Genomic DNA, 22,919 nt, shown 5'->3' with positions numbered 1-22,919 from the left:
CATTATCATTTCTCACAATACTAAGCATTATACATTGAAGATTTATGGTTAATAGCTAGTGACTGATATCTCTTTGTAAGGTAGGATAAAGAGGACCCTTGGAAAATGTTCTTAGAATTATGCCCTGAATTCATGGGCACTTTGTGCCTAGCATACTGCCAAGTCCATGATAGGGCTCATTCATTCTTCAAAATGGTATAATTATTCATACTGAGGTCACAGATGGGGAAACTGTGAAGCTGCTGCACACATGGGGATTGTTTTTAGAAACTATGAGATAGGGGCCAGCGCTGTGGCGCAGTGGGTTAACACCCTGGCCTGAAGTGCCGGCATCCCATATAGGCACCGATTCTAGTCCCAGCTGCTCCTCTTCCAATCCAGCTCTCTGCTATGGCCTGGGAAGGCAGTGGAAGATGGCCCAAGTCCTTGGGCTCCTGCACCCACGTGGGAGACCGGGAAGAAGCTCCTGGCTCCTGGCTTCAGATCGACACGGCTCTGGCCTTTGCAGCCATCTGGGGAGTGAACCAGCGGATGAAAGACCTCTCTGTGTCTCTACTTCTCTCTGTAATTCCGTCTATCAAATAAATAAAATAAATCTTAAAAAAAAGAAAAGAAACTATGAGATAGAAAACACCTGCACAAACATGCATGAAATGTCTCATGAGTTCTGTAAGAGACAATAAACGGCCGGCGCCGCGGCTCACTAGGCTAATCCTCCACCTTGCGGCACCTGCACACCGGGTTCTAGTCCCGGTCAGGGTGCTGGATTCTGTCCCAGTTGCCCCTCTTCCAGGCCAGCTCTCTGCTGTGGCCCAGGAGTGCAGTGGAGGATGGCCCAAGTGCTTGGGCCCTGCACCCCATGGGAGACCAGGATAAGTACCTGGCTCCTGCCATCAGATCAGCGTGGTGCGCTGGCCGCAGCGCGCCAGCCGCAGCGGCCATTGGAGGGTGAACCAACGGCAAAGGGAAGACCTTTCTCTCTGTCTCTCTCTCTCACTGTCCACTCTGCCTGTCAAAAAAAAAAATAAAAAAAAGAAAAAAAAAGAAAAATAAAGAGACAATAAACTAGGATGGTGTGGTATTTTGATAGGTACATCAAAGGAGATCTTTGAGGAGGTGACATTTGAGCGACACCTAAGTTCCGTGAGGACTTTGTCGCTCTGCTCATTTGGAACAACGCTTGCTGTTTTTGGGGTTCATCCATAAGTGCAATTCTGCACTAATGTCGTATATCTTATTTATTTGACAGATAGAGTTAGACAGTGAGAGAGAGAGACAGAGAGAAAGGTCTTCTTTCTGCTGGTTTACTCCCCAGATGGCTGCAACAACCAGAGCTGCACTGATCCAAAGCCAGGAGCCAGGTGCTTATCTTGGTCTCCCATGCGGGTGCAGGGCCCAAGCACTTGGGCCATCCTCACTGCCTTCCTGGGCCACAGCAGAGAGCTGGACTGGAAGAGGGGCAACCGGGACTAGAACCGGTGCCCATATGGGATGCCAGCGCCACAGGCGGAGGATTAACCAAGTGAGCCACGGTGCCGGCCCCTGCACTAATGTCTTCTAAGCCTACTTTTCATTACATGTCCTCCTGATGATTCAGCTGTATTTCCGTATCACCAAGATATTCTTACTCGAGATTTATGAATTAAAATAAAACATGTTGAAAATTGAGTTCATGATATAAATCTCTATTACAATTTTCAATGTCTACTTTGTACAGAGGAACACTCACCCTTTTACGCACAGCTTCTTGAGTTTTGACATATGTAACCATCATGACAATCCACATAGAGAATTGTCCCATCATCCATGAAGATCCCCGGTCCCCTTTTCCAGTCAGCCTCTCTCCCTTACCCCTACCCCCATGACAGCCACTGATTTATTTTCTGCTGTTAGTGTTTTGCCCTTTCAAGAATGTCATGCAAATAAAATCATTATAATACATAGCATTTTGAGTCTGGCTCCTTTCACTTAGCATAACAAACACATTTGAAATTCAACCAAGTTGCCATGTGTTTCTGTAACTTTATTCCTTTTACACTGCTGAAGAATGCTCCATCGTATGGACGTGTCACAGTTAATTTATCCATTTCCCAGCAGAGGAATGTTTGGGTTTTTTTCCCCTAACTCTGGGCAATTTCAAATGAAGCCTCTATAAATATTTGTATACAGTCTTTTGCTTAGGCATATGTCTTATTTTCTTGGACAAATACCAAGAAATAGGATTTTTGGATTGTGTGCTGTGTCTTTAAATTTATACAAAATGGCAAAAAAAAAAAAAAAAATTTCCAAAATGCCTTTACCAGCAATGTATGTTGGTTCTAGTTACTCTACACCCTTGCCAGTACTTGATGTTGTATGCCTTTATGTTAGCTATTCTAATCAGCATGTGGTGGTATTTCATTGTGGTCTTTTTGGATTTGCTTAATAACTAATAATACTTAGTGTCTTTTATGTGCTTATTTTTAATTTGAATAACTTCTTTGGTGATTTGTCTATTCAAATCTTTCTCTGAGTTTTAATTGGGTTATTTATTTTCTTCCTGTTGAACTCTAAATATTTTCTGGATATAAATAGTTTACTAGATGTGAGGTTTATGATATATCTTCCTAGTATGGAGCTTGTCTTTTTATTCTCTTAATAGATTTTTTTCAAAGAACAGAGTTCTTAATTTTAATGAAGCCCAGGTCATCAAAATTTTCCTTTATGGATTGTGCTTTTCATGTTGTGTGTAAGAAATCTTGGCTTAATCCAAGATCACACATTTTTTCTCCTAGATATTTTATATTAGGTTTTACTCTCAGGTTTATAACATGTGGATTAATTTCTCATCAGTGATAGGCATGGGCTGGGCCTCACTTTTTACATATGACTTTGTTCCAACCCCATTTTTACTTTTCTCTTTGAATTACCTTTTTACCTCTGTCAAAAACTAATTGACCATAAATATGTGGGCCTCTTTCTGGACTTTCTGTTCTGTTCCATTGATCAGGGTGTTTATTCTTTCTTCAATACCACATGATAGCTTTATGGAAGTCTATAAACCAGCATGGCTTCTCCAGCTTAAATCTTTTTCAGAATTTTGTTATATTTTATAATGCATATTCCTTTTCTTTACATATAAGTGTTGAGCCAGCTTATCAATTTGAACTCTCATTTAATTTTCCTTCTCTCTCTTTTCCAATTATGTGAGGTTCCAACCTTCTATGGTCTCCCAAACCCCACATGTGATGCAATGAGACATTCCATTGTTTCTTTTTTTCAAATCTCAGAGACACTTGTCTGACTGACCACTCAACACTCACATAGAGCACCAAGATTGACATGATTGGCTTTCCTTCCCCAAGTGCATCTCTGCAATCCATGCAGTACTCTTCAACCTGATTAATCTCGTGAAATCATGGAACTCTCAACATGTTTGCTAATAAAACTTCAAAGATTTCTTCTTGCCTACAATAAAAAAGTCCATATGATGTAATCTGATGGTCCACTCAGTTCTTTTTACCTCTCTTCCCCTACAGCTCTTGACTTCAGTCTACTTACATTCAATATACAACACCTTGACTTTCTATGCAGGAACCCTTCATTTCTCTTTATATCTCTCCCTGAGCACCACTACATCTTCTTCTCTTATACTTAACATTGGATGCAATTGTTGATGAAATGCTTGTTTCCCCCAATATAGAGCTGCCTGTGGGCAAGATACCTGCTTTGTCCATTTCTGAATCCCCCAGTGCCTTCAGCATAACTTGGTCAAGCCTTCCTGTGATTCTCAACTTAGTTTGATAAAGGGATATCTATCCTCATTGGGAGGGAGAGAATATACTTTAAAAGAATGTATTCCATGTTACTATGCTGTGACATTTTCAGACATGATATTTAATCTGTTTTAAAATTTAAATTAAATTGAATAAGAGTGAGAAATATTTATATTTATCCATAGGTGTTAGGAATTTAAAGGCTGAAAATCATTCTAATTGTATTTCCTGACTTATCACCCTAGTTTTACTAGTTCCTTAATATAGTAGTCAATACTCTGGCTCCCCAGCACATGGTACAGGGTCCAATACAGAGAAAACAACTACATCCTCACTATTCCCAGGACAGTCTGCTGAAAGCACTCAGAGGCAGCGACACGACTCGCAGGAGACGGCCTCATTGAGAATTCTACTAGACAGGCTGGGATTCACTCACTCCTTTGGAGCAGTTACGTCGTCCACAAATGGTACTCTCTGCCCTGCGTGCCCTGCAGTTCTGTGTGGCTGTGCTTTTATAATCAGGCATCAGAACCCATATATGGAGAGTGGAGATGGGAAGGCTGACATTGTGCCTTGCTCAATATCTGGGGATATCTTGGGGCGCACAGGTGGATGGTCCCAAAGCCTGGAAAGAACCTGGCAGCATGGGAAGGGGACAAAGGAGACCTTAGGTGTTGTTTGCTTCAGGTCTGCAGGCCTGTCTGTGCATCCTCCACACCACATCTTACTCTAGTGTCAGGAATCCTCCACAACAATTGTGACACTTTAAAAATTCAAGCCCAATGGCTGGTGAATATAGTGTTAGGCTCCACTCACCATAATCTATTTACATGAACTTATTGAGACCCTAGGAATAAAGTTACGTTATAGATTCTTTCTTGATGTGCTCTTTGATTCAATAAAATGTTTACTGACAAGTCCTCTTTGTGTCAGGCACTATACTAGAGGTAGTGGATGTAGGGATGTCCCTGAATGACTGACATATAGTGTCATGTGTGTGTGTGTGTGTGTGTGTGAATGCATCTGTGTGTATTTGTGTATGTGCCAGCACATGTGTGCATCAGTATGTGTGCGTGTGTGGTGTAGGTGAACATACGTGTCAAGAGATGAATCATGTTGCACAGAGACTGTGCATTGGGATCGTGATGATGCCAGGTGTTAAATGAACCTAAAGTCTTCACAGAAGAGGGACAATTGAGCTTAGAGAGTTGTCCAAAGGAAAAATGCACTTGTGAGAAGGTAAACAGAACCTTAGATCCTTGGAATACGGTGAGATATCCATTGCAAAGGGTGCAGGATGCAAGGAGAGGAGCGGGGAAGGGATGGGCTAGGAAGGGCCAGTAGACCTGACTGAAGAACCTGAGTTTCTTTCTGTAGAAGTCCAGCAAAGCTTTAGGCAATACGTTCTGTCTCCCATACTGGGGACATTTTCCAGGCTAACAGGATCAAGTTCAAGTTGTGTGTCACTGCAGGCCAAAGCTAAGAAGAGAAGGTTTGCATGTCCCTTTATTCTGGAAGGTCTAGTCCAAGGTGACCAGCTTGCAAATGTCATGTGAGAACAAAAAAGCCTTCAGTGCATTCAACTTATTGGATTTAGATTTTTACTGTTGCAGAGCCAAATCCACCCTCAGATCAGCTTAGAATCCTGTTTCTTTTTACTTTTTCTTCTTTTTTTATTGATTTTTAAAATTATTTTTAAGGAGTTTATACCTTAACTCCTCTCAGTCTTCATTTTTATATCTGGCTTTGAAAAAGTATGCTCTTTTAATTCCCTCCCCTAAAACTGATGGGAGGTTCAAATGTGATCATGTGAAATTATATAATAAACTGCAAAGTATTGGCAAGAGTAAGAAATCCATCATTCTTAGGCAGCCATCAGTATTGCCTAAATGGGAAAATACAGATACTCATCATCCCTTACGGCTTCATCTCAAACCTTGAGTGATTTTGCCTGGAAAATCTTTTTGCCACAGTAGAGATGTGCACTCCCTTTCTCTAGACAGGGCATAATTCCCCACCTCTGCAAAGACCCCTTCATGTAGTGGGCCATTAAGCATTCCAGATAAAAGTTAGACATAATATCAGGACAACAAATTAAGAAGTGAAATCTTCCCTAAATAGCTATATCTTATTCTACATTTTTGTAGTCTAATTTAAAAATAAAAAGAGAAAAGAAACAGCTCAGTTCCCTGCCGTTATCTGAGGGCTGGATACACAGTGAAGCCCTCCTGAAGCTTTGGGCCGAGGTGGTCTCTCTAGAAGCTTCTTCCATTTAGATGATGATGGCTCCTCAGTTCTCAGGGCACTGCCTTGGGAAAGAGCAAAAGCAGAAATTCCTGGAAATATACTGGCTAATACAAAATGCTACTCTGGGCTGCTTGCTGTTCTTAAAGGCTTTATCACAACAACCCTCCGAAGCACACACAATATCAGTGTGTAAACCAAGGCACAGGTAGACGCAAACAACCAAAAGTCCCACAGCAAGATGGTGGAAGCCCCGCGATTTGGCCCCAGCAGTCTGGCTCCAGAGCCTGGGCTCTGGGCTGCACAGCCCTGCTGCAATGATGGGATTCCTTGGGAACCTATGTTCACCCAGGGATGAATAATCTGGTTTCTGCAATCAGTTGAGAGACCCAGAGAGAAGCTGAGCTGTTATAGAAAAACAAAGCTGCACTTTTTGTCCACTTGAGTGCATACTTTGAAACATTCTACCCACTGTATCAACCGGAAATTATTTAAGGATGGCAGAGTGACATTTTGAAGCATTTGTAGATGTGCTTTGTCCCATTTCCTTGATACAATCTCTCTTGGGCAGCTTGAGAGCTCTACCCTGCTGTCCTCAAGATATAATCTTGCCTCTATCAATACAGACAGAGAGAAACCAGTCAGCACTGGGCTTTCAAATTCAGGGAATATCACAAATGGCTTGATGAGAAATGGCTTTTTCCATTGCAAGAGGATGTGTCTCTAGAGCTTGAGACTGGAAAACCTAGACGAGCAAGTTTGGAAGAACACTGTGTAGTCACTTTTCCCACAATAGAGAAGAGAAAGGAAACCGAGGGAGCGTGGAGGGGTAAATGGTAAAATAGTGGCAAGGGATGTGGAGAGAGCGGTGGGGAAATGTAGACACTGATGAGAGTGTGCTGTTTGCCCCCTTGCAAAGGTTAGCACGAAAAGGAAGGAAGAGAGAATGCTGCTGAGTTTGGGAAGAGAAGTTTAGAAGGGTGCTGAGGCGCACTTGCTACACATTGACCTGGAAGGCAGCCCCCGGACTGTGCCAGTTATCATGAGGTGTGGATCATTGCAATGCCAATGTAGGGGGAGAGAGAGAGAGAGAGAGAGAGAGAGGACCAGAGATGATCCCACTGTGTTCTCTGCAGCCCAGTCAGGTGGGGAGCTGCTCAATTTTCCATGCCAAGTGAGGATGCAGAAATTAAACTGGGATTAAGAGAGGGAGAGGGGCAGTTTATGACAAAGGGACATTGTTGCAGAAGGGAGCGTGGGGCTGATGGGAGCCAGATGGGGACTGGATAAGGGCCCCGAGCAAGCACGACCACTTCTGAGGACCAGACAGGACCCTTCATTTCAGCTGATGACAACTCACCCAGAGCCCTCACTAGTTCTTGTCCCCTGTAACCCCTACCTCGCACAAAGCCACGGACCTTGGAGTTCGGAGCTGTCCCTGAGACAGAGAGTATGAAACCCCTTCCTAGTCTGAAAACCTTGGCAATGACTATTTATTCCGAATTAACTGAGATTATGGTTCCTGCCTTCAGATGTATTAGTGACACACTGAAGTACATAGCTTGGAAATTGCATGCCCTCCCTGCCGAGCCAGTGAGCAACATGTGTGCCTTTGTCAGCTGCCTGGAGTGGCACTGGGCACACTGCCTGGGAGAGTCTACCCAGGGTGAGTGGCTGGAAAGGCAGTGTTAGGTTAGGGTGGCAGAAGTCAGCAGGAAGAAATCAGAATTTTAAGAATTATTTAACCGAGCACAATCTGTAGTAATTCCCTTCAGAACAGATGCAGTACTCAACTGCAGAAACTCAAAAGCGAACATTTTCAGTGAACCCAATTAGAAGAGGATAAAAAATACATGACGTAAAAAATACATTATGTACATGCAAGACCCCTCATCACAAACTGCAGGAGATACATCAAAAGGTCGGGAAAAGGAGGGCTCCCGGGTCTCGGGAGAGGCATCATTGACAAATTGTCCTGGGATCTAAGGCAGGAAGCAAGCCCGGGAGCACGGCCATGGAAGAAGATTGAAGTGGAGCAGCATGGATTTGGGGTGTTCAAAATGGAATTGGGGGCTCTTGTTTAAAAGGGCCTCAGGCATGTCTGCAGGTGAACTCGTGAACTGGCCTGGCTTGTGCATACTCGCCTGGGTGCCCCGAGCTGATGAACTGGGCCACACTGCTATTTCTGGAACAAAATTCATGAGCCTTTACACCCGCTTGTGGAAACATCTCCCTTGCTTCCTGGGACTGTACCCGGCCCCCTTCCTGTAAGGAAGCTTCATCTTTGCTGTGCCAATCGTAATGCCCCCCAAAACAAGAGCTGTCGTTAACGACCCTTCTTGTTTAGGCTAGGAAACAAGCCACCGCTTTGTAAAATCTCAGAGCACATTTTCAAGATTTGATGAATTCGGTGCCTCATGGTTTGCAATCCTTCTAAGCCACAGATACATGTAAGCTTTTCGTGGAGACTAGGTTGATCTTACGTCCCTCCTCAGGCGTGATGAGCGAAGGGGAGGTTGAGAGGAATGGTTGAGTGGGGAAAGAGGAGTTGACACAGCAGTCACAGAAGGGAAAATGCTGGGTGCCCATCGGGTAGAACAAGGTCTTGGGAATGCGTAGCCAACCTAAATGTGGCGAAAACAAGCACAGCACACTTAAGAGTCTTAAAAGAAGCTCTTGCTCAGGCTTAGAGTGAGATAATTGGGATACGGCTTGAGCTGAAATGTGCTTTTGTTGTCTAAGTGGAAGAAGGGTATGCTAAGAAAATTAACAGTAAGGCAGCACGGCAGGGAGGGTGTACAAACAAAGGAAACGAACTGTGTCCAATCACCAATGCACTTAGAAGCCATCATTTACATATAAAACATAGTTAGGCTAATTGCATATTATTTGTAACTACCAGCTGAAGGAGGTTCCAGGAAAGATCCTCATTAGACAACATTCAGCAATCTTGGGTCGTGTTTCTCACCTCACCTAAGAGTGATAAAACTGAGTTTCATTTGCATGATTTTATAATTTAGGTAATTTACTTGTTCAGACAGGTCTCCCTCCCAGTTACTTTTAATTAGGTTTCTCATCACTAAGTGTGCAGGATTCAGCAAACATTGCTAGCAAGTTCTCTGGCAAAATTAAGGGCTTTTGTGCATCTTTGTCTTTGGATGGCCTTGTATCTAGGTGCCCCATACACTATCTGAAGAGCCAGGTCTCACCTTCCTTGAAACTTCTGTTGGATCTGAGAAACGCACGGGGTTCCCTAATGATGCTGTGGCCTGCAAACTGAGGAGGTGAGCTCAGCGGAACCTTGACCACACAAGAAACGGGCACACGCGAAGCAAAGCAGGGCTTGTGCTGAGAACCTGGAGCCCAGGCCACACGGGGTTAAGTCACACAAAGCCCAGGATCAAGGAGAGGGCAGGGGAATTCACCCTGATCTTCCTGCAGATCTCCAACAAGCCCCACGGTGGGTAGGACAGCTGAGTGGGTTAGTGTGGTGAGAGCAGAGCCAAGCACGTGGCGTAGACATGGGAGGAAGGAAAAGGCTTGAAGCCTGTCAGAGAAGGACCAGGAAGCTCTAGGCTGGGATGCCGTGTCTGCTGCTGGGAGAGTTTTGGGGTGCAGAGAGGAAGGGCTCAAGTGCTGGGTAGCAGACTAAGTTAGAAGCCCAGGGGCATGACCAGGCAGGGCCACAACACTGTGGGTGTGAATCCCCAGGGCTAAACCAGGTACTGGGTGCCAGCCAGTGGCACACAACTGGTTCCATACCCCTCCCACTGTGTCCATAGCTTACCGTGGTCCCATTTTCTTAGAAACAGGCTAGGGATGAGCTGAACGTGCCTGGCGAGCGGGCTCTCAGTGCATACAGCTGGAAGAGGCCAGGCCAGGCAGAAGGGACTGATGGGCAGAATCCTGATCAATAAGACTCCCGCCTCTGTCATGGAGAAAGCAAACTTTCTTTTCCTGTTCTGACAGAAATGTCGGTGTGTGGCAGAAGAATACCACTGCACTTGGTTAAGCGGTGATGTTTATTGAGTTTGCCTAGCCTGGTGCTGGGGCCTTGAGAGTGCATGAAACTAACAGGAGGCATTCCTTTCTGCCAAGGTCACGGTGCCCATGTCTCTAACACGTCCACCCCAAACACGATGGAACCACAGTTTTAGACAGTGATGCAGTAAGTGGCAAGGAAGAGGTACAGTTCATGACACTAAAGAAATTCAGAGGAGGGAAGAAGCAAGAAGGGCTTCAGGGAGAAAGCAATCCAAGCTGAGCATTAAAGAATGGGTAGAATTTAGACACACACCGGTGAAGATGGAAGGCAGGTCCAGACGGAGAGACACACCGTAGGGTGTGAGAATTAAATGAGATACTTCGCAGAGGTCACTGCCAGCTCTGACACCAAGACAGGTCACAGCAAAGCTGATGCACAGCTTTTGCTATTTTTGTTGCTTCTGCTACTTCTCCTGCTGTGGCCGTTTTTAATTTTTCTGCTACTTTCTGCAAAGGTAACGGAGATTACAGGACACCCTTGGGCACTAGTAGAGAGGGCACAGTTTTTGGTTTTCTCCTTAAGAGGTAAGCAGGATGAAAGGAGTTACTGTGAGCAGGGCTTCGCAGCAGAACTTCCTGTATCATCAGAGCATGTGTGCTCTGGGTGTGCTCCAGGAGGCCCAGGGGAAAAAATCATGCCAAGAAATGCCAGCCAGACTCCCACAAACACCGCCCCCCACCGCCCCTGACTTCCGTGTCACTCGGAACCACTGAATCCTCTCTCCAAAGACGAAGTGAAACATTCTAAGCTCCCGGCCAGACATAACTCCCTTCTTTCTGATTTTCTGTGTATTCCCGTGGTCCAATTGTTTTCCCACCAACAGCTCAGCAGCAATGAGAGCAGAGGGCGTGCTCCCACGTGGGGCTGCGATGGAGTTGCCAGGACAGAGTACAAACACTGGATGAGAGCGGGCAGGGATCTGTTCCTGTATTCAAAACATCCCCTCAGGTGCTACATTCAAAAAAAGGGCAAATGAAATTTCAGCCAGGAGTGCTTATTGCCTGAGTCTCGGAACAACTGCCTTATTGCTGATGATTATCTCCTTTGCAAGGGGCAGTCTCTCTTCATTCTGTTTGCTGTCATGTTCTATAAATATCAAAGGCTACAGAGGCAGCGTCAGAGAGGAGTCAGTTGCTTCCTGGGTGCACAAAGCTTGCAAACGTAGGCTTTCTGGATCTGCAGGCTGATTTCAAACAGGGAGTCAGTCGTTCAGGCAACGGTAACTCCAACTGCACCTTGTGTGCTACACGGCAGAGCTAAGCAGCCGGGCTGTGCGTGAGCATGCAGTGGGAGGGGACTCTGCAGCCCGTGGAAGTGATGTGTTCAGGCTCTGCTGTGCTACAAGATCTCTGTCCTGAGTGTGAAGCCGCCTTGGGGAGAGCTCCCTGCTCAAAGTTTTGCTCTGAGCTATCGCAAAGGAGCGAACCTCCAGTCCAGAGGTGGATGTTACAGTGATTTTACCTTATCGTGTAAAACCTAAATCATTTCAGGAACATCAAGAGGTTTAAAAAAAAAAAAAGCAACAACTAGAATATTCCTTGAGTAGCTTCCTGTTTTGTGTATAGAACCAGTTTGAGACCTGTCAACTATCTTTACGACTACACATGCCGTGTAACAGTGTGGGAAGCAACCCGACAAGACAGCACTCCGACCCAAGAAGCACTAAACTGCTGTTTTCCAGGTGCCTGGTATGTGCCTGTTCACAATGTCTTGCTTTACAAAAAGGAACAGTAGTAGCTTAATGAGGATTATTTTCTCAAAGTGGCTCTTAGATCCTGTGACGGTGAAACTCTGCAAATCAATTCTTTCACTTGTTCCAGGAGGCAACTTGTTGCAAGCAGGAGCACCACTGGCTACAGTCTATTTCTCACTGGTGTTCAATGAAATGGATCAACAAAGAAATTGTGGTCCTTGCTGCCTTACTCAGTGCCGTCTCTCACTGCATCAGGCACTGCCCGGGATGTGGGCTTTCCCTGTCTCTGATGTTCCTAGCAAAATGTCCCCAGCTCTAACTTCGACCAGAAACAGACATTTCAAGCCTTGCTGTGGGATTAGCTAAACGTGCTTTTGCCTAAGGAAAGGGAGAAGGTAAAAAATCATCCACTCATAAATGATACTTGTGATTCACACATTTGCAGAACCAACGGCAGCAAAAAACATACCGTATATTCACAGGAAGCTACAATATAGATTGTTACACACTGAAGAAGTTGCTGCTGTAGCCCCCCCCCCCAGGTTGTTATTTTGTTTTTTAAATCCTTTTTAGACACCCATGCACAATATGATATGATATGTTAGCCCCCTTAAGTTCTTCTGTCTTATTGCTTAAAGTCAGCGTGGCAGGCGAGGACTTACCTTAAAGGAGTAGTAGAAGGAGCCCCACTCCTCCCCTTCCACCACTTCGGTGAAAGTCTCCGTTTCTGTGCAAGTGGCCGGGGAAGAGCCTTGGGTCAGTGTGCTCTGGGTGGAAGGGGCGCTGCCCTCCGTGTGGTGGGCTGGCATGGCTCCGGCGGGGTTCAGCCTCCTGTCCCCACGCCTGCAGCAAGCAAGGGAGTCCAGCTCACCTCCCAAGAGCTGGGCAGCAGCTGCAGCTCGCCACCTCCTCTGCCTCACGAGGCTTCTGGCTGGAGCTCGGCTGAGCAGAGGCACAGAGCCCTCCCTGAACCCACCTCACTGAAGAGCTCTGCTTGACAACAGGGAGCATCCTCCAGCTCTCTCTCCTTGATGGTTGTGAGCCGGTAGCCGGCAAAGCACTCCTTCCCCCGCAGTCCCTCCCAGGGCAGGTTGGGGCCCCTCATAGAGTCCTACATACTTCCAAGGACAGGCCTATTGCCTAGTTGCATTTCCTAACTTCCACTGTGGAATCTCACTTGTGCCCTGCTTATAAATATAGGAATTTGGATTAATCAGCAGGTCCACTCATGGAGGTCATATTTGCACTTGTGAAATCAAATCATAATTATGCATTTATTTCGGCTGAGCTTGCTTTGTGACCTCCAGTTCTCACCCTGCCCTTGGCTTAGCAGTGTGTACATTATTGTAGTAAATGTAGCCAAATGGTACATTGGCCCAAAGGGTATTCAAAAAGTCCATAGAAATGTGTATTATTGAAAAAAAAAGCCATACAAGGATTTTTTTTTTTTTTTTTTGGACAGGCAGAGTTAGAGAGAGAAAGGTCTTCCTTCTATTGGTTCACTCCCCAAATGGCCGCTATGGCCAGCGCACTGCACCAATCCGAAGCCAGGAGCCAGGAGCCAGGAGCCAGGTGCTTCCTCTTGGTCTCCCATGCAGGTGCAGGGCCCAAGCACCTGGGCCATCCTCCACTGCCTTCCCAGGCCACAGCAGAGAGCTGGACTTGAAGAGGAGCAAACGGGACAGAACCAGCGCCCCAACAGGGACTAGAACCCGGGGTGCCGACGCCGCAGGCGGAGGTTTAGCCAAGGGAGCCGCAGCGCCGGCCCATACAAGGATTTTAAACATTTAGCACCAAAAATAAACTTGTCTTTTAATTACATTTTTTTCACAAACTTTTTGAAGTGTCCACACACTTGACATCTGTGGTACTATCTTGATTGCACAGGGCAGTAGTCCAAAGAGAGTGAGGCCGATGTCTGCTCACAAGTTGGGACCTCCTGCTGTGGCTGGGCAGTGCCCAGGGAAGACTTCAGGGCTCAGGTGTGTTTGCCTCAGCTCCTGCCAAGGCCCCGTGCTGTGGCTGAGCTCAGAAAGCAGGTAAGGGCAGCACCCTTGGTACTCTGGAGAGGGGTAGGCAAAGATAGTAACAGCTGCTCCTACTTGACAAAAGAAGACCCTGGAAGATGCATTTACATGTTCTTTCCTTTGGTTTCCAAAACAGCTCTCTAAGGTAGGCAGGGAGAGCATCCTGATGTTCTGCTTCTTCGCTACAAGAGACTGCTCCAAGATAGGATGTGAGCTGCCCGAGGTCCCCCAGCTGGTGATGGAAATGAGCTGACAACCACATCTTCAGGAATGCCAAGACTGAGGTGCTTTTCTTGTAGCACAGACTGATCTGCATGGAGCCTCAAATGCCTGCTGGGGTGCTGGGGCATGGGGTTAACACAAATACGGGTAGTGGGCCAGATATAAAACCATAGGGCTGGCGCCGCGGCTCACTAGGCTAATCCTCCGCCTTGCGGCGCCGGCACACCGGGTTCTAGTCCCGGCCAGGGCACCAGATTCTGTCCTGGTTGCCCCTCTTCCAGGCCAGCTCTCTGTTATGGCCAGGGAGTGCAGTGGAGGATGGCCCAAGTGCTTGGGTCCTGCACCCCATGGGAGACCAGGAGAAGCACCTGTCTCCTGGCTTCAGATCAGCGCGGTGCGCTGGCCACAGCGCGCCAGCCGCGGCGGGCAATGGAGGGTGAACCAACGGCAAAAGGAAGCCCTTTCTCTCTCTGTCTGTCTCTCTCTCTCACTGTCCACTCTGCCTGTCAAAAAAAAACAAAAAAACAAAAAAACATAGGAACCAGGTTGCTTGTGTTGCTGCCAGGCATTGTGTCCCACCAGGGAAGGCCACCGCCTGCAACTCTGGTGTCACATTCAGGCACCGGTTCATGTCCTGGCTGCTCCACTTCTGATCCAGCTCCCTGCAAATGGTCTGGAAATAGCAGCAGAAGATGGTGCAAGGGCTTGGGCCCCTGCACCCACATGGCAGACCTGGATGAAGCTCCTGACTCCTGGTCTTGAACTGGCTCGGCCCTGTCCATTGCAGACAGCTGTGGAGTGAAACAGCGGATGGAAGATCTCGTTCTCTCACTGTCTCTCCCTCTCTCTGTAACTCTGACTTTCAAATAAATAAATAAATCTTAAAAAAAATCTGAATAGATGTTTTGATTGGCAGAAAAATAATGAGCTAAAAGACAGGTGAAAAGCTCTCAGAAGACATTGAAAGTGATAAGTATGACAAAATAGAAAAATCGTTAAGGAATATGTACAACACAAAATGTGTGAACATCCTTATAATGAGGGCCAGTGGAAGAGTTAAAAATAATTGGAAAGAATTGGAAAATAAGATTTATGAAATAATTTCATGTGTAATTCATAAGAATTATTTAAATATAGGGATTTCAAGTTATTAGGATTATATTTAACTAAAGATATTAATACTATAAAATCACTGTTGAGAGAAATGAATAAAGACATGAGAAAATAGAGAAGTATCAGCAGGAGCTGCGGATGCACTACTGTTCAGATGTCAATTATTTGCAAATAGATTATAGATTTAATTAAATTCAGTCATATTGAAATCAAGATTCTGAATATAAATTGATAAGGTGATACAAAAATTTATATAGAAGTGCAATGAATCTATACATTGTGAGATACTCTTAGAAATGAAGAATGACATTGGAAAACTTAAACTACTTGACTTCAAGATTTTCTATGCTAGACCATTTGAAAATGTCATAAGGATTGATGACTAGACTATTGCAACAAAACACTTCATATATGCAGAAATAGAGTGCTTTTTAAATAAGTGTCTGATTTTTGACAAGGGTGCACAAACAATGTAATGGGAAATAAAATGTCTTTTGAACAAATAGGGCCAAACACCTGGATATCCAAATAAAGAGGAAAATGAACCTCAGCCCATGTCTCACACTGCAACCAAAATTCTCCCTGTATAGATCTTAGACTGAAAACCATAAAGCTGTAGAAAAAATCACAAGACACAATTTTTACTACTTGCTTGGCAGATGTTCCTCAAACCTCATATAGAAAGCAATAATCAGAAAGGAAAACGGATAAATTAGACTTCTATTAAAATTAAGTCTATGCCATCAATGACACTTGAAAATGTCTCTTTTGGAAAAGAAATTAAAGTATATAGGAAATGTTTAGAGAAATTATTTGTAAACTATACGAAGATACTTCAAAAATTTCATAGAAATGAAAAAACTATGCATGGATTTCAATTTTTTTTTTTTTGCACCAAGATAAACTTATCTATCTGTTCACATTCTCTATGGATGCTTTAAAGTACCTCCATCTATTTGACAAAAGTCTGGAATCAAAGATATGTCAATAACATTAATAAAAAGACACAACAATTAACATGGAGAGATTTATACAGGAATCCCACAGAGGCTGGAATGAAGTATTCATACCGTTCATTATCAGTGTGAGAAGTCAGATGGGGTAATCAGTAGTCAGGGGACCCCAGTGGAATCTGGGGTGTAAAATATTTGCTTCCTTCCGCACATTATCTTTAGCAAGAACAAACAGGCTGCACTCTTTCCTTCAGAATCTCCAAATTTACCATGAGAAAAGCAAGGGAGCTCTTCCTGAGCTCACAGATTATTGCAGAAAAACAAGTTACCTATCCCACCTTTGCAGGCCAGACAGGATGGAGAATTGTAAATGGGGTCTTTTATTTTTTTTAAAATTGTTTGCCAGGCAGAGTTAGACAGTGAGAGAGAGAGAGACAGAAAGAGAGTTATAGACAGTGAGAGAGAGACAGAGAGAAAGGTCTCCCTTCTGTTGGTTCACTATGGCTGGTGCTGCGCCGATCCGAAGCCAGGAGCCAGGTGCTTCCTCCTGGTCTCCCATGTGGGTGCAGGGATCCAAGCACTTGGGCCATCCTCCTTTTCCCCCTTCCCGCGGGCCACAGCAGAGAGCTGGACTGAAAGAGGGCCAATCGGAACTAGAACCCGGGGTGCCGGCGCCGCAAGCGGAGAATTAGCCAAGTGAGCCACAGCACTGGCTGTAATGAGGTCTTTTGATGGTTTTTGTCCCCACCTGGTAACTGAATGCCCATCTTATTGTTAAGCTTTTTTTTTTTCCCCCCTTTGAAAAATTGTACTTAAAAAGCCCACCACCACCAGTCCCTTTGGGTTTTTCCTCTCTTGAAGCCCCTCTTCCAAGCTGCTCTGGCTGGAGGACTTTGACTCTAATAAATACTTTGAAATCTCTTTGCCATCCTCTTGGAAATTCTTTCAAGTGAGACAAACAACCGAGGTAACAATAATTTCTCTGCCTTCGTTTTCCCGTAACATCAGGGAGGTGGACAGTAGACGCCACTGCGTACTCATCAGAATGACTAAAAGCACCAGAAGCTGGTGAGGATGTAGAGCAAATGGAACTCTCGCATGATGCTGGTAGAAGGAGAAAAAGAATAGTACACCACGCAGTGGAGAGTTCCGGACATTTACTGCACAGAGGACATGAGTTACTCTGTGACCCAATACAGCTATGCCCAGGCTTTTCATATGTCCACAAAAAGACTTGTCAAGAATGTTTATCACAGTTTTATTCGTAATAGCCCAAAACTGTAAAGATTCCATGTGTTCATCTGCAGGAAAATGAGTAAATAAATCAGAATATAGTCATACAATGGAATACTTCCCAGCAGCAAAAAGAAATAAAGTGATAATACATGCAGCAACATGGGTTAATTTCAAAATCATTATGCTACATTAAATATTATAAAAATGAATACATCTTATATGATTTAATTATCTTAAGGCTTAGAATAAGCAAAACTAATCTATGACAGACCATTTAGAACATTGGGTGCGTCTATGGGCATTGGTTGGAAATGGTACAAAGACACTTTCTGTGGTGATGGTTAATGTTCTGTATCTTGATCAGGGTCTATACAGCTGTGTGCATCTGTCAAAATTCACTGAATGATGCAATTAAGATTTGTGTATCTTATTACGTATAATTAAAAACATTCAATTGAGGAGCAGAGAGACAGTGAAAGTGAGGCAGACAGAAGAAAAAGAGCTGTCATTGACTGGTTAACTCTCCAAATACCCACAACTTCTGGGGCTGAGCCAAGGCTGAATCTGAGCACCAGTAATACATTCAGTGGCCCCCGTGTGGGTGGCAGGAATACAATTACTGGAGCCATCACTTCTGCTTCCCAGGGCCTACATTTCTAGGAAGCTGGAGTTATAATCTAGAGGTGGGAACTGAGTTCAGATACTCTGTGTAAGATGCAGGTGTATTAACCACTAGGCTAAAATGCCATCCCATTATAACAAATTTTTTAGCTGAAAAGAACAAAATAAAAAACAAAACAAACATCAGTATGTCTTTATCTAATGATCTGCATACCAACATATTTGGAAGAAAATGTACTGATATCTATGGCATAATTTGAAATGCATTTTTTTATTTTTTATTTTATTTTTTTTAACTTTTATTTAATGAATATAGATTTCCAAAGTACAGCTTATGGACTACATTGGCATCCCCCTGCCCCCCATGACTTCCCTCCCACCTGCAACCCTCCCCTTTCCCGCTCTCTCTCCCCTTCCATTCATATCAAGATTCATTTTAAATTTTCTTTATATACAGAAGATAAGTTTAGTATACATTAAGTAAAGATTTCAACAGTTTGCACCCCCATAGAAACACAAAGTGAAAAATACTGTTTGAGTACTCGTTATAGCATTACATCTCAATGTACAGCACATTAAGGACAGAGATCCTACATGAGGAGTAAGTGCACAGTGACTCCTGTTGTTGACTTTACAAATTGACACTCCTGTTTATGGCACCAGTAATCTCCCTAGGCTCTAGTCATGAGTTGCCAAGGCTATGGAAGCCTTTTGAGTTCTCCGACTCTTATCTTATTTAGACAAGGTCATAGTCAAAGTGGAGGTTCTCTCCTCCCTTCAGAGAAAGGTACCTCCTTCTTTGAAGACCTGTTCTTTCCACTGGGATCTCACAGAGATCTTTCATTTAGGGTGGTTTTTTTTTTTTTTTTTTTTTTTTTTTTTTTGCCAGAGTGTCTTGGCTTTCCATGCCTGAAATACTCTCATGGGCTTTTCAGCTGGATCTGAATGCCTTTAGGGCTGATTCTGAGGCCAGAGTGCTGTTTAGGACATCTGCCATTCTATGAGTCTGCTGTGTATCTCGCTTCCCATGTTGGATCACTCTCCCTAAAATGCATTTAAAAGCCCTAAAATGATTAACTGATAGATTATTGGAGTGAAGATCTGTGATAAAACAAAACAAAATTAATGATAGAATCTAGTAGATATTTATGTCTTTGCACTGTAATAGTCCTTTCTAAAATATTGGGAATTACCATACCAATAAAATTGGAAAACATTAGAGAGGAAAATATTTGAAATTATTGAAAATTTCTTAGGATTAAACAAAGAGGTAAAAACTTGAAAAGATATTGCAAGCGTGATACAGAGGAAAAGGAAAATGTAGACAAATATTAATAAAATTTAAAAAGATTGAAGGCATGGCAAAATTCTGAAAGTCTTCAAAGAGAAAAAGCAGCAACATCACATAGAGATCAGTAAGTTAAACGAATTCTCAGCAACCACTCTGGGTGCGATAAGGTAAATGTGTGTTTGTGAAGATTTAAAATACACTTTCAAACCTAGAATCTTGTATCCAGGAAGACCAGAGTTTATGTCTGAGTATGAAATTAATGATTTCTTTCTGACATTCACGGCTTCAAAGTGAAGCCAAATGTTCTTGATAAAAATAACAAGTGATTTTTTTTAAAAAAAGGAAAAAACTTGTATGGTTTGAGAAACTTGTTGACACTATTTATACAGCAAAATATATTTTATATATGAAGGTATGGCTTTTATAACTTAAAAAAAAAAACATATTTTTTGACATAGAGTCTAAGTTTCTTCCATCAATGATTGCAGAACTGTATAGATTGACCAGACAGCAAATTCAAATAATAGTGTAGAGAGAGAGTAGGGATTAACTGCTTCTCGCTTCCGTACTACGTAGCTTGTTTAATAGCTAGATACAAGCACTTGGAGAGAGAAGCCGATGTTCCTCCATGACAGGCTTCATTTCAGGTCAGAAAAGAGATAGGCCCTGTTCTTGGAAACAAAGGTTCAGCAAACAATTGCTGGAATTTACGGCCCCTTGCTTCCCGCCACTTCCCTGGTGTGCTGTATAGCCCTTTACATTTGAAATACATCCATGAGATGCACAGATTTAGGTAGCTGCCACATAGAGAATAAGGAAGTAGCCTATGTGTGTGGTGACGTGTGTGTTTGTTTGTTAGAGAATGTAAAGTTGCTGGGGAGAGGGAGTCTGCCTCAACACCGCAGCACCGCTATGCGTGTGGGTAAAGGCCCCAGCCGTCTGCAATAAATCCTCTGCTTTTTGCATCCGTGACTGCTATTCGTGTATTATTTGGGAATCAGGACACCACAATAGAGTGTCAGGGTCACCAGGTTCAATAGCCAACACCTGAAATCCTGCTTCTGGGACTTCATTTCCAGGAATTACAAAGGAAACGCTTGCAGGGTAGAAGATCCCAGGCTACGTCCTGTTGCGGAAGCCTGCGATATTGCAGTCGGGGGGGAAAGAATGGAGAAGACCTCAACTGGGTAGTAATTTAGTTGGAATTTCCTCTTAAAACCAGTGCTTTAGAACAGATAAAATGTCCACAGGGACTGGAAGGACCTACTTGATGACCTGGGGGCCTCTTAGAAATGCAAATTCTAATCTCTGAGGGTGTGGCCCAGGAATTAACACAGCCTCCAGGTGATTCTGATTCTTGCTGGATTTTGAGACGGGCTATCCCACAAAAGTGGGTTAGAGCTCAAGGTAAATCCTGACCACTACCCTCCTAGAGATCTACTCTGGTTGGAGAGTTCTGGTCCTTGCTAACTATATCACGAGAGGTAGCTCAGCATTCCACACCTTTCCACCCCACTAACACAAGCTTTTGACAAGTGTTTATTAACAGGTTACAATCAAGTGAACACCACAGCTCTGTGTTACCTCTGAACACTGGGGGCTCTCTCAAAGCACAAACCCGGTATTTTGCGGGTTTACTGCTTACCAGAGTGAGGTTCTCAATCCTTGCTGCACATTGGAATAACATGGGCCACTTTAAAAAGTGACAATTTTTGGTCCCACCTACAAAGGTTCTGAAGAGATTGTTCTGGGGTACAACCTGAGCACTGGGATTTATTAAAGCTCCCTAAGAGACTCAAGTGTGCACGCAGGGAGGAAAAATCCCTTCTCTGGGAGGACAGACGGTAGGTCTTCGATGCCTTGTTGCCTGCTTCTCAGTATTAATTCTGGAGCTACTCTCCTAATTATCTGGTCCTCCCTGGTCCTTAGTCCTGAGGGCTGCTTCTGACATTCCTGGATGCACAGTGAACTTGACCTCATTTGTGTGCTCTTCTTTCCCGAGACCCAGGTTTAGATAATGGGCACCCAAAGTCTCAGAGGTGCAGAGAGAAGGAGGGAGGGAAATGTTATATTTGTTTTTTTGGGCTACAATTGTCTTAGTCTGCTTTATGTTGTTATAACAACACCTGATGCTGAATAAAATATAAAGAAAATAGGCTTATTTGGCGCACTGTCCTGATGGCTGCAGAGTCCAAGTGCATGACATCAGCATCTCGGTGAGAGCTCCTGGTTGTGTCACCACGTGGCAGAGAGGCAGAGAACCAGCTGCCTGCAGAATGGGCAGATGTGCAAACAAGGAAGCCAGAGACCAGGGAAGGGTCAGGCTCAATCTTTTCATAACAATCTGCTCTCATGAGACAGCTTCAATCCAGCCCTGAAGGTGGAGGCCCCTTGGACCTAATTACCAACACCAGGCCTCATCTCTTAAAGGTTCCACCACCCCAGTATACCCACACTGGGCTCCAGGTTCGCAACACATGAAACTTTGGGGGAATGCGCTAAAGCCATTTCCAAACCACAGCAACAGATACTCTTCTCTCTTTTCCAGCAATAGGGAGTCATAGTGAATCCCCAATTTTTTCTAGAAGTAAGCATTGCCTTACTTTAAAAATATCTTGCTTGAGCCTGTAAGAAGAATGCCAAGGTGAGGAAGAGACAAAGTTTACAAATTCTAACTACATTCCCTTAGATTTCCTCTGCTCTGGGGTTGCTCGGTAATTTATCCTTTCTGACTACAGGAAGGTGGGCTTTTCAGTTTAGTATTTATACTTGAGAATGCAAAAGATTCCAGGCTGGGACATTTCTTTGTTTTCTTTTTTAAAAGATTTATTAATTTATTTGAAACCCAGAGTTACATAGAGAGAAGTGCAAGGTGTCCGGTGTGTAACAAATCTTCCCAGCCTGATGGGTCAATTAATTCACAAGCTTTTATTGGGATTCTGCTCCCCAGCCAGGTTCACCAGTCCCAACAGAGCGGGGGCTGGGAGAAGTCGCGTGTCAGAGGTTGGGAGGGCTCCTTTTGTAGATACAGGGCATGGGGGTTAAAAGTTGAGGCAGGTCTGATCCTCATTGGTTGACCTTTAGGCACCCGCAGGGATCTTGGCAAGGACTTTTCATCCCTGGAAGTGCGGGTAGGGACTCTCCATTCCCGGAAGTGTGGGCCTTCTCTTCTGCGGATCCCAAAGCTACTAAGAAGAGAGACAGAAAGAGAGAGCTTCCATCTGCTGGTTTACTCCAAAATGACTGCAGTGGTCACAGCTGGGCCACATTGAAGCCAGGAGCATGGAACTCCATCCAGGCCTCCCAGATGGGTGCAGGGAACCAAGTATTTGGGCCATGTTCAACTACTTTCCTAGGTACATTAGCAGGGAGCTGGATTGGAAGCTGGTGGGAGAGTGGGCAGGGGAGGATAAGGTGGGAAGCATCACTATGTTCCTAAATCTGTATATCTGAAATACATGAAATTTGTATACCTTAAATAAAATTAAAAAAAAAAAAAAGGAAGTGGTGAAGCCTGGACTTGAACCAGTGCCCACATGGGATGCTGGAGTTGCAGGCTTGGCTTAACCTGCTGCACCACAATGCCAGGCCTGGGACTATAGCATTTCAAAAGACTCAGTCAAGGCTTGGATATATCCAAAAAGAAATTCACACAAACTACTATGAACCGACTTTATGGGGGATGACACTGTGGCATAGCGGATAAAGCCACTGCCTAT

General features: G+C 44.3%; 1 protein-coding gene across 1 annotated transcript in view; it reads right to left on the bottom strand.

Moving 5' to 3' along the window:
* NPSR1 (neuropeptide S receptor 1) overlaps nucleotides 1-12,546 on the bottom strand; it is a 174,611-nt gene extending 162,065 nt beyond the window's left edge. Inside the window, 1 exon segment of the mRNA NM_001204444.1 lies at nucleotides 12,400-12,546. Within this exon segment, the coding sequence (NP_001191373.1) occupies nucleotides 12,400-12,546 (147 nt within the window).
* Between the last annotated feature and the right edge of the window lie 10,373 nt (nucleotides 12,547-22,919).

The sequence above is a fragment of the Oryctolagus cuniculus genome, chromosome 16 (genome assembly GCF_964237555.1).
Source record: "Oryctolagus cuniculus chromosome 16, mOryCun1.1, whole genome shotgun sequence".
NCBI lineage: Eukaryota > Metazoa > Chordata > Mammalia > Lagomorpha > Leporidae > Oryctolagus > Oryctolagus cuniculus.
This window is presented reverse-complemented; position numbering and strand designations above follow the sequence as displayed.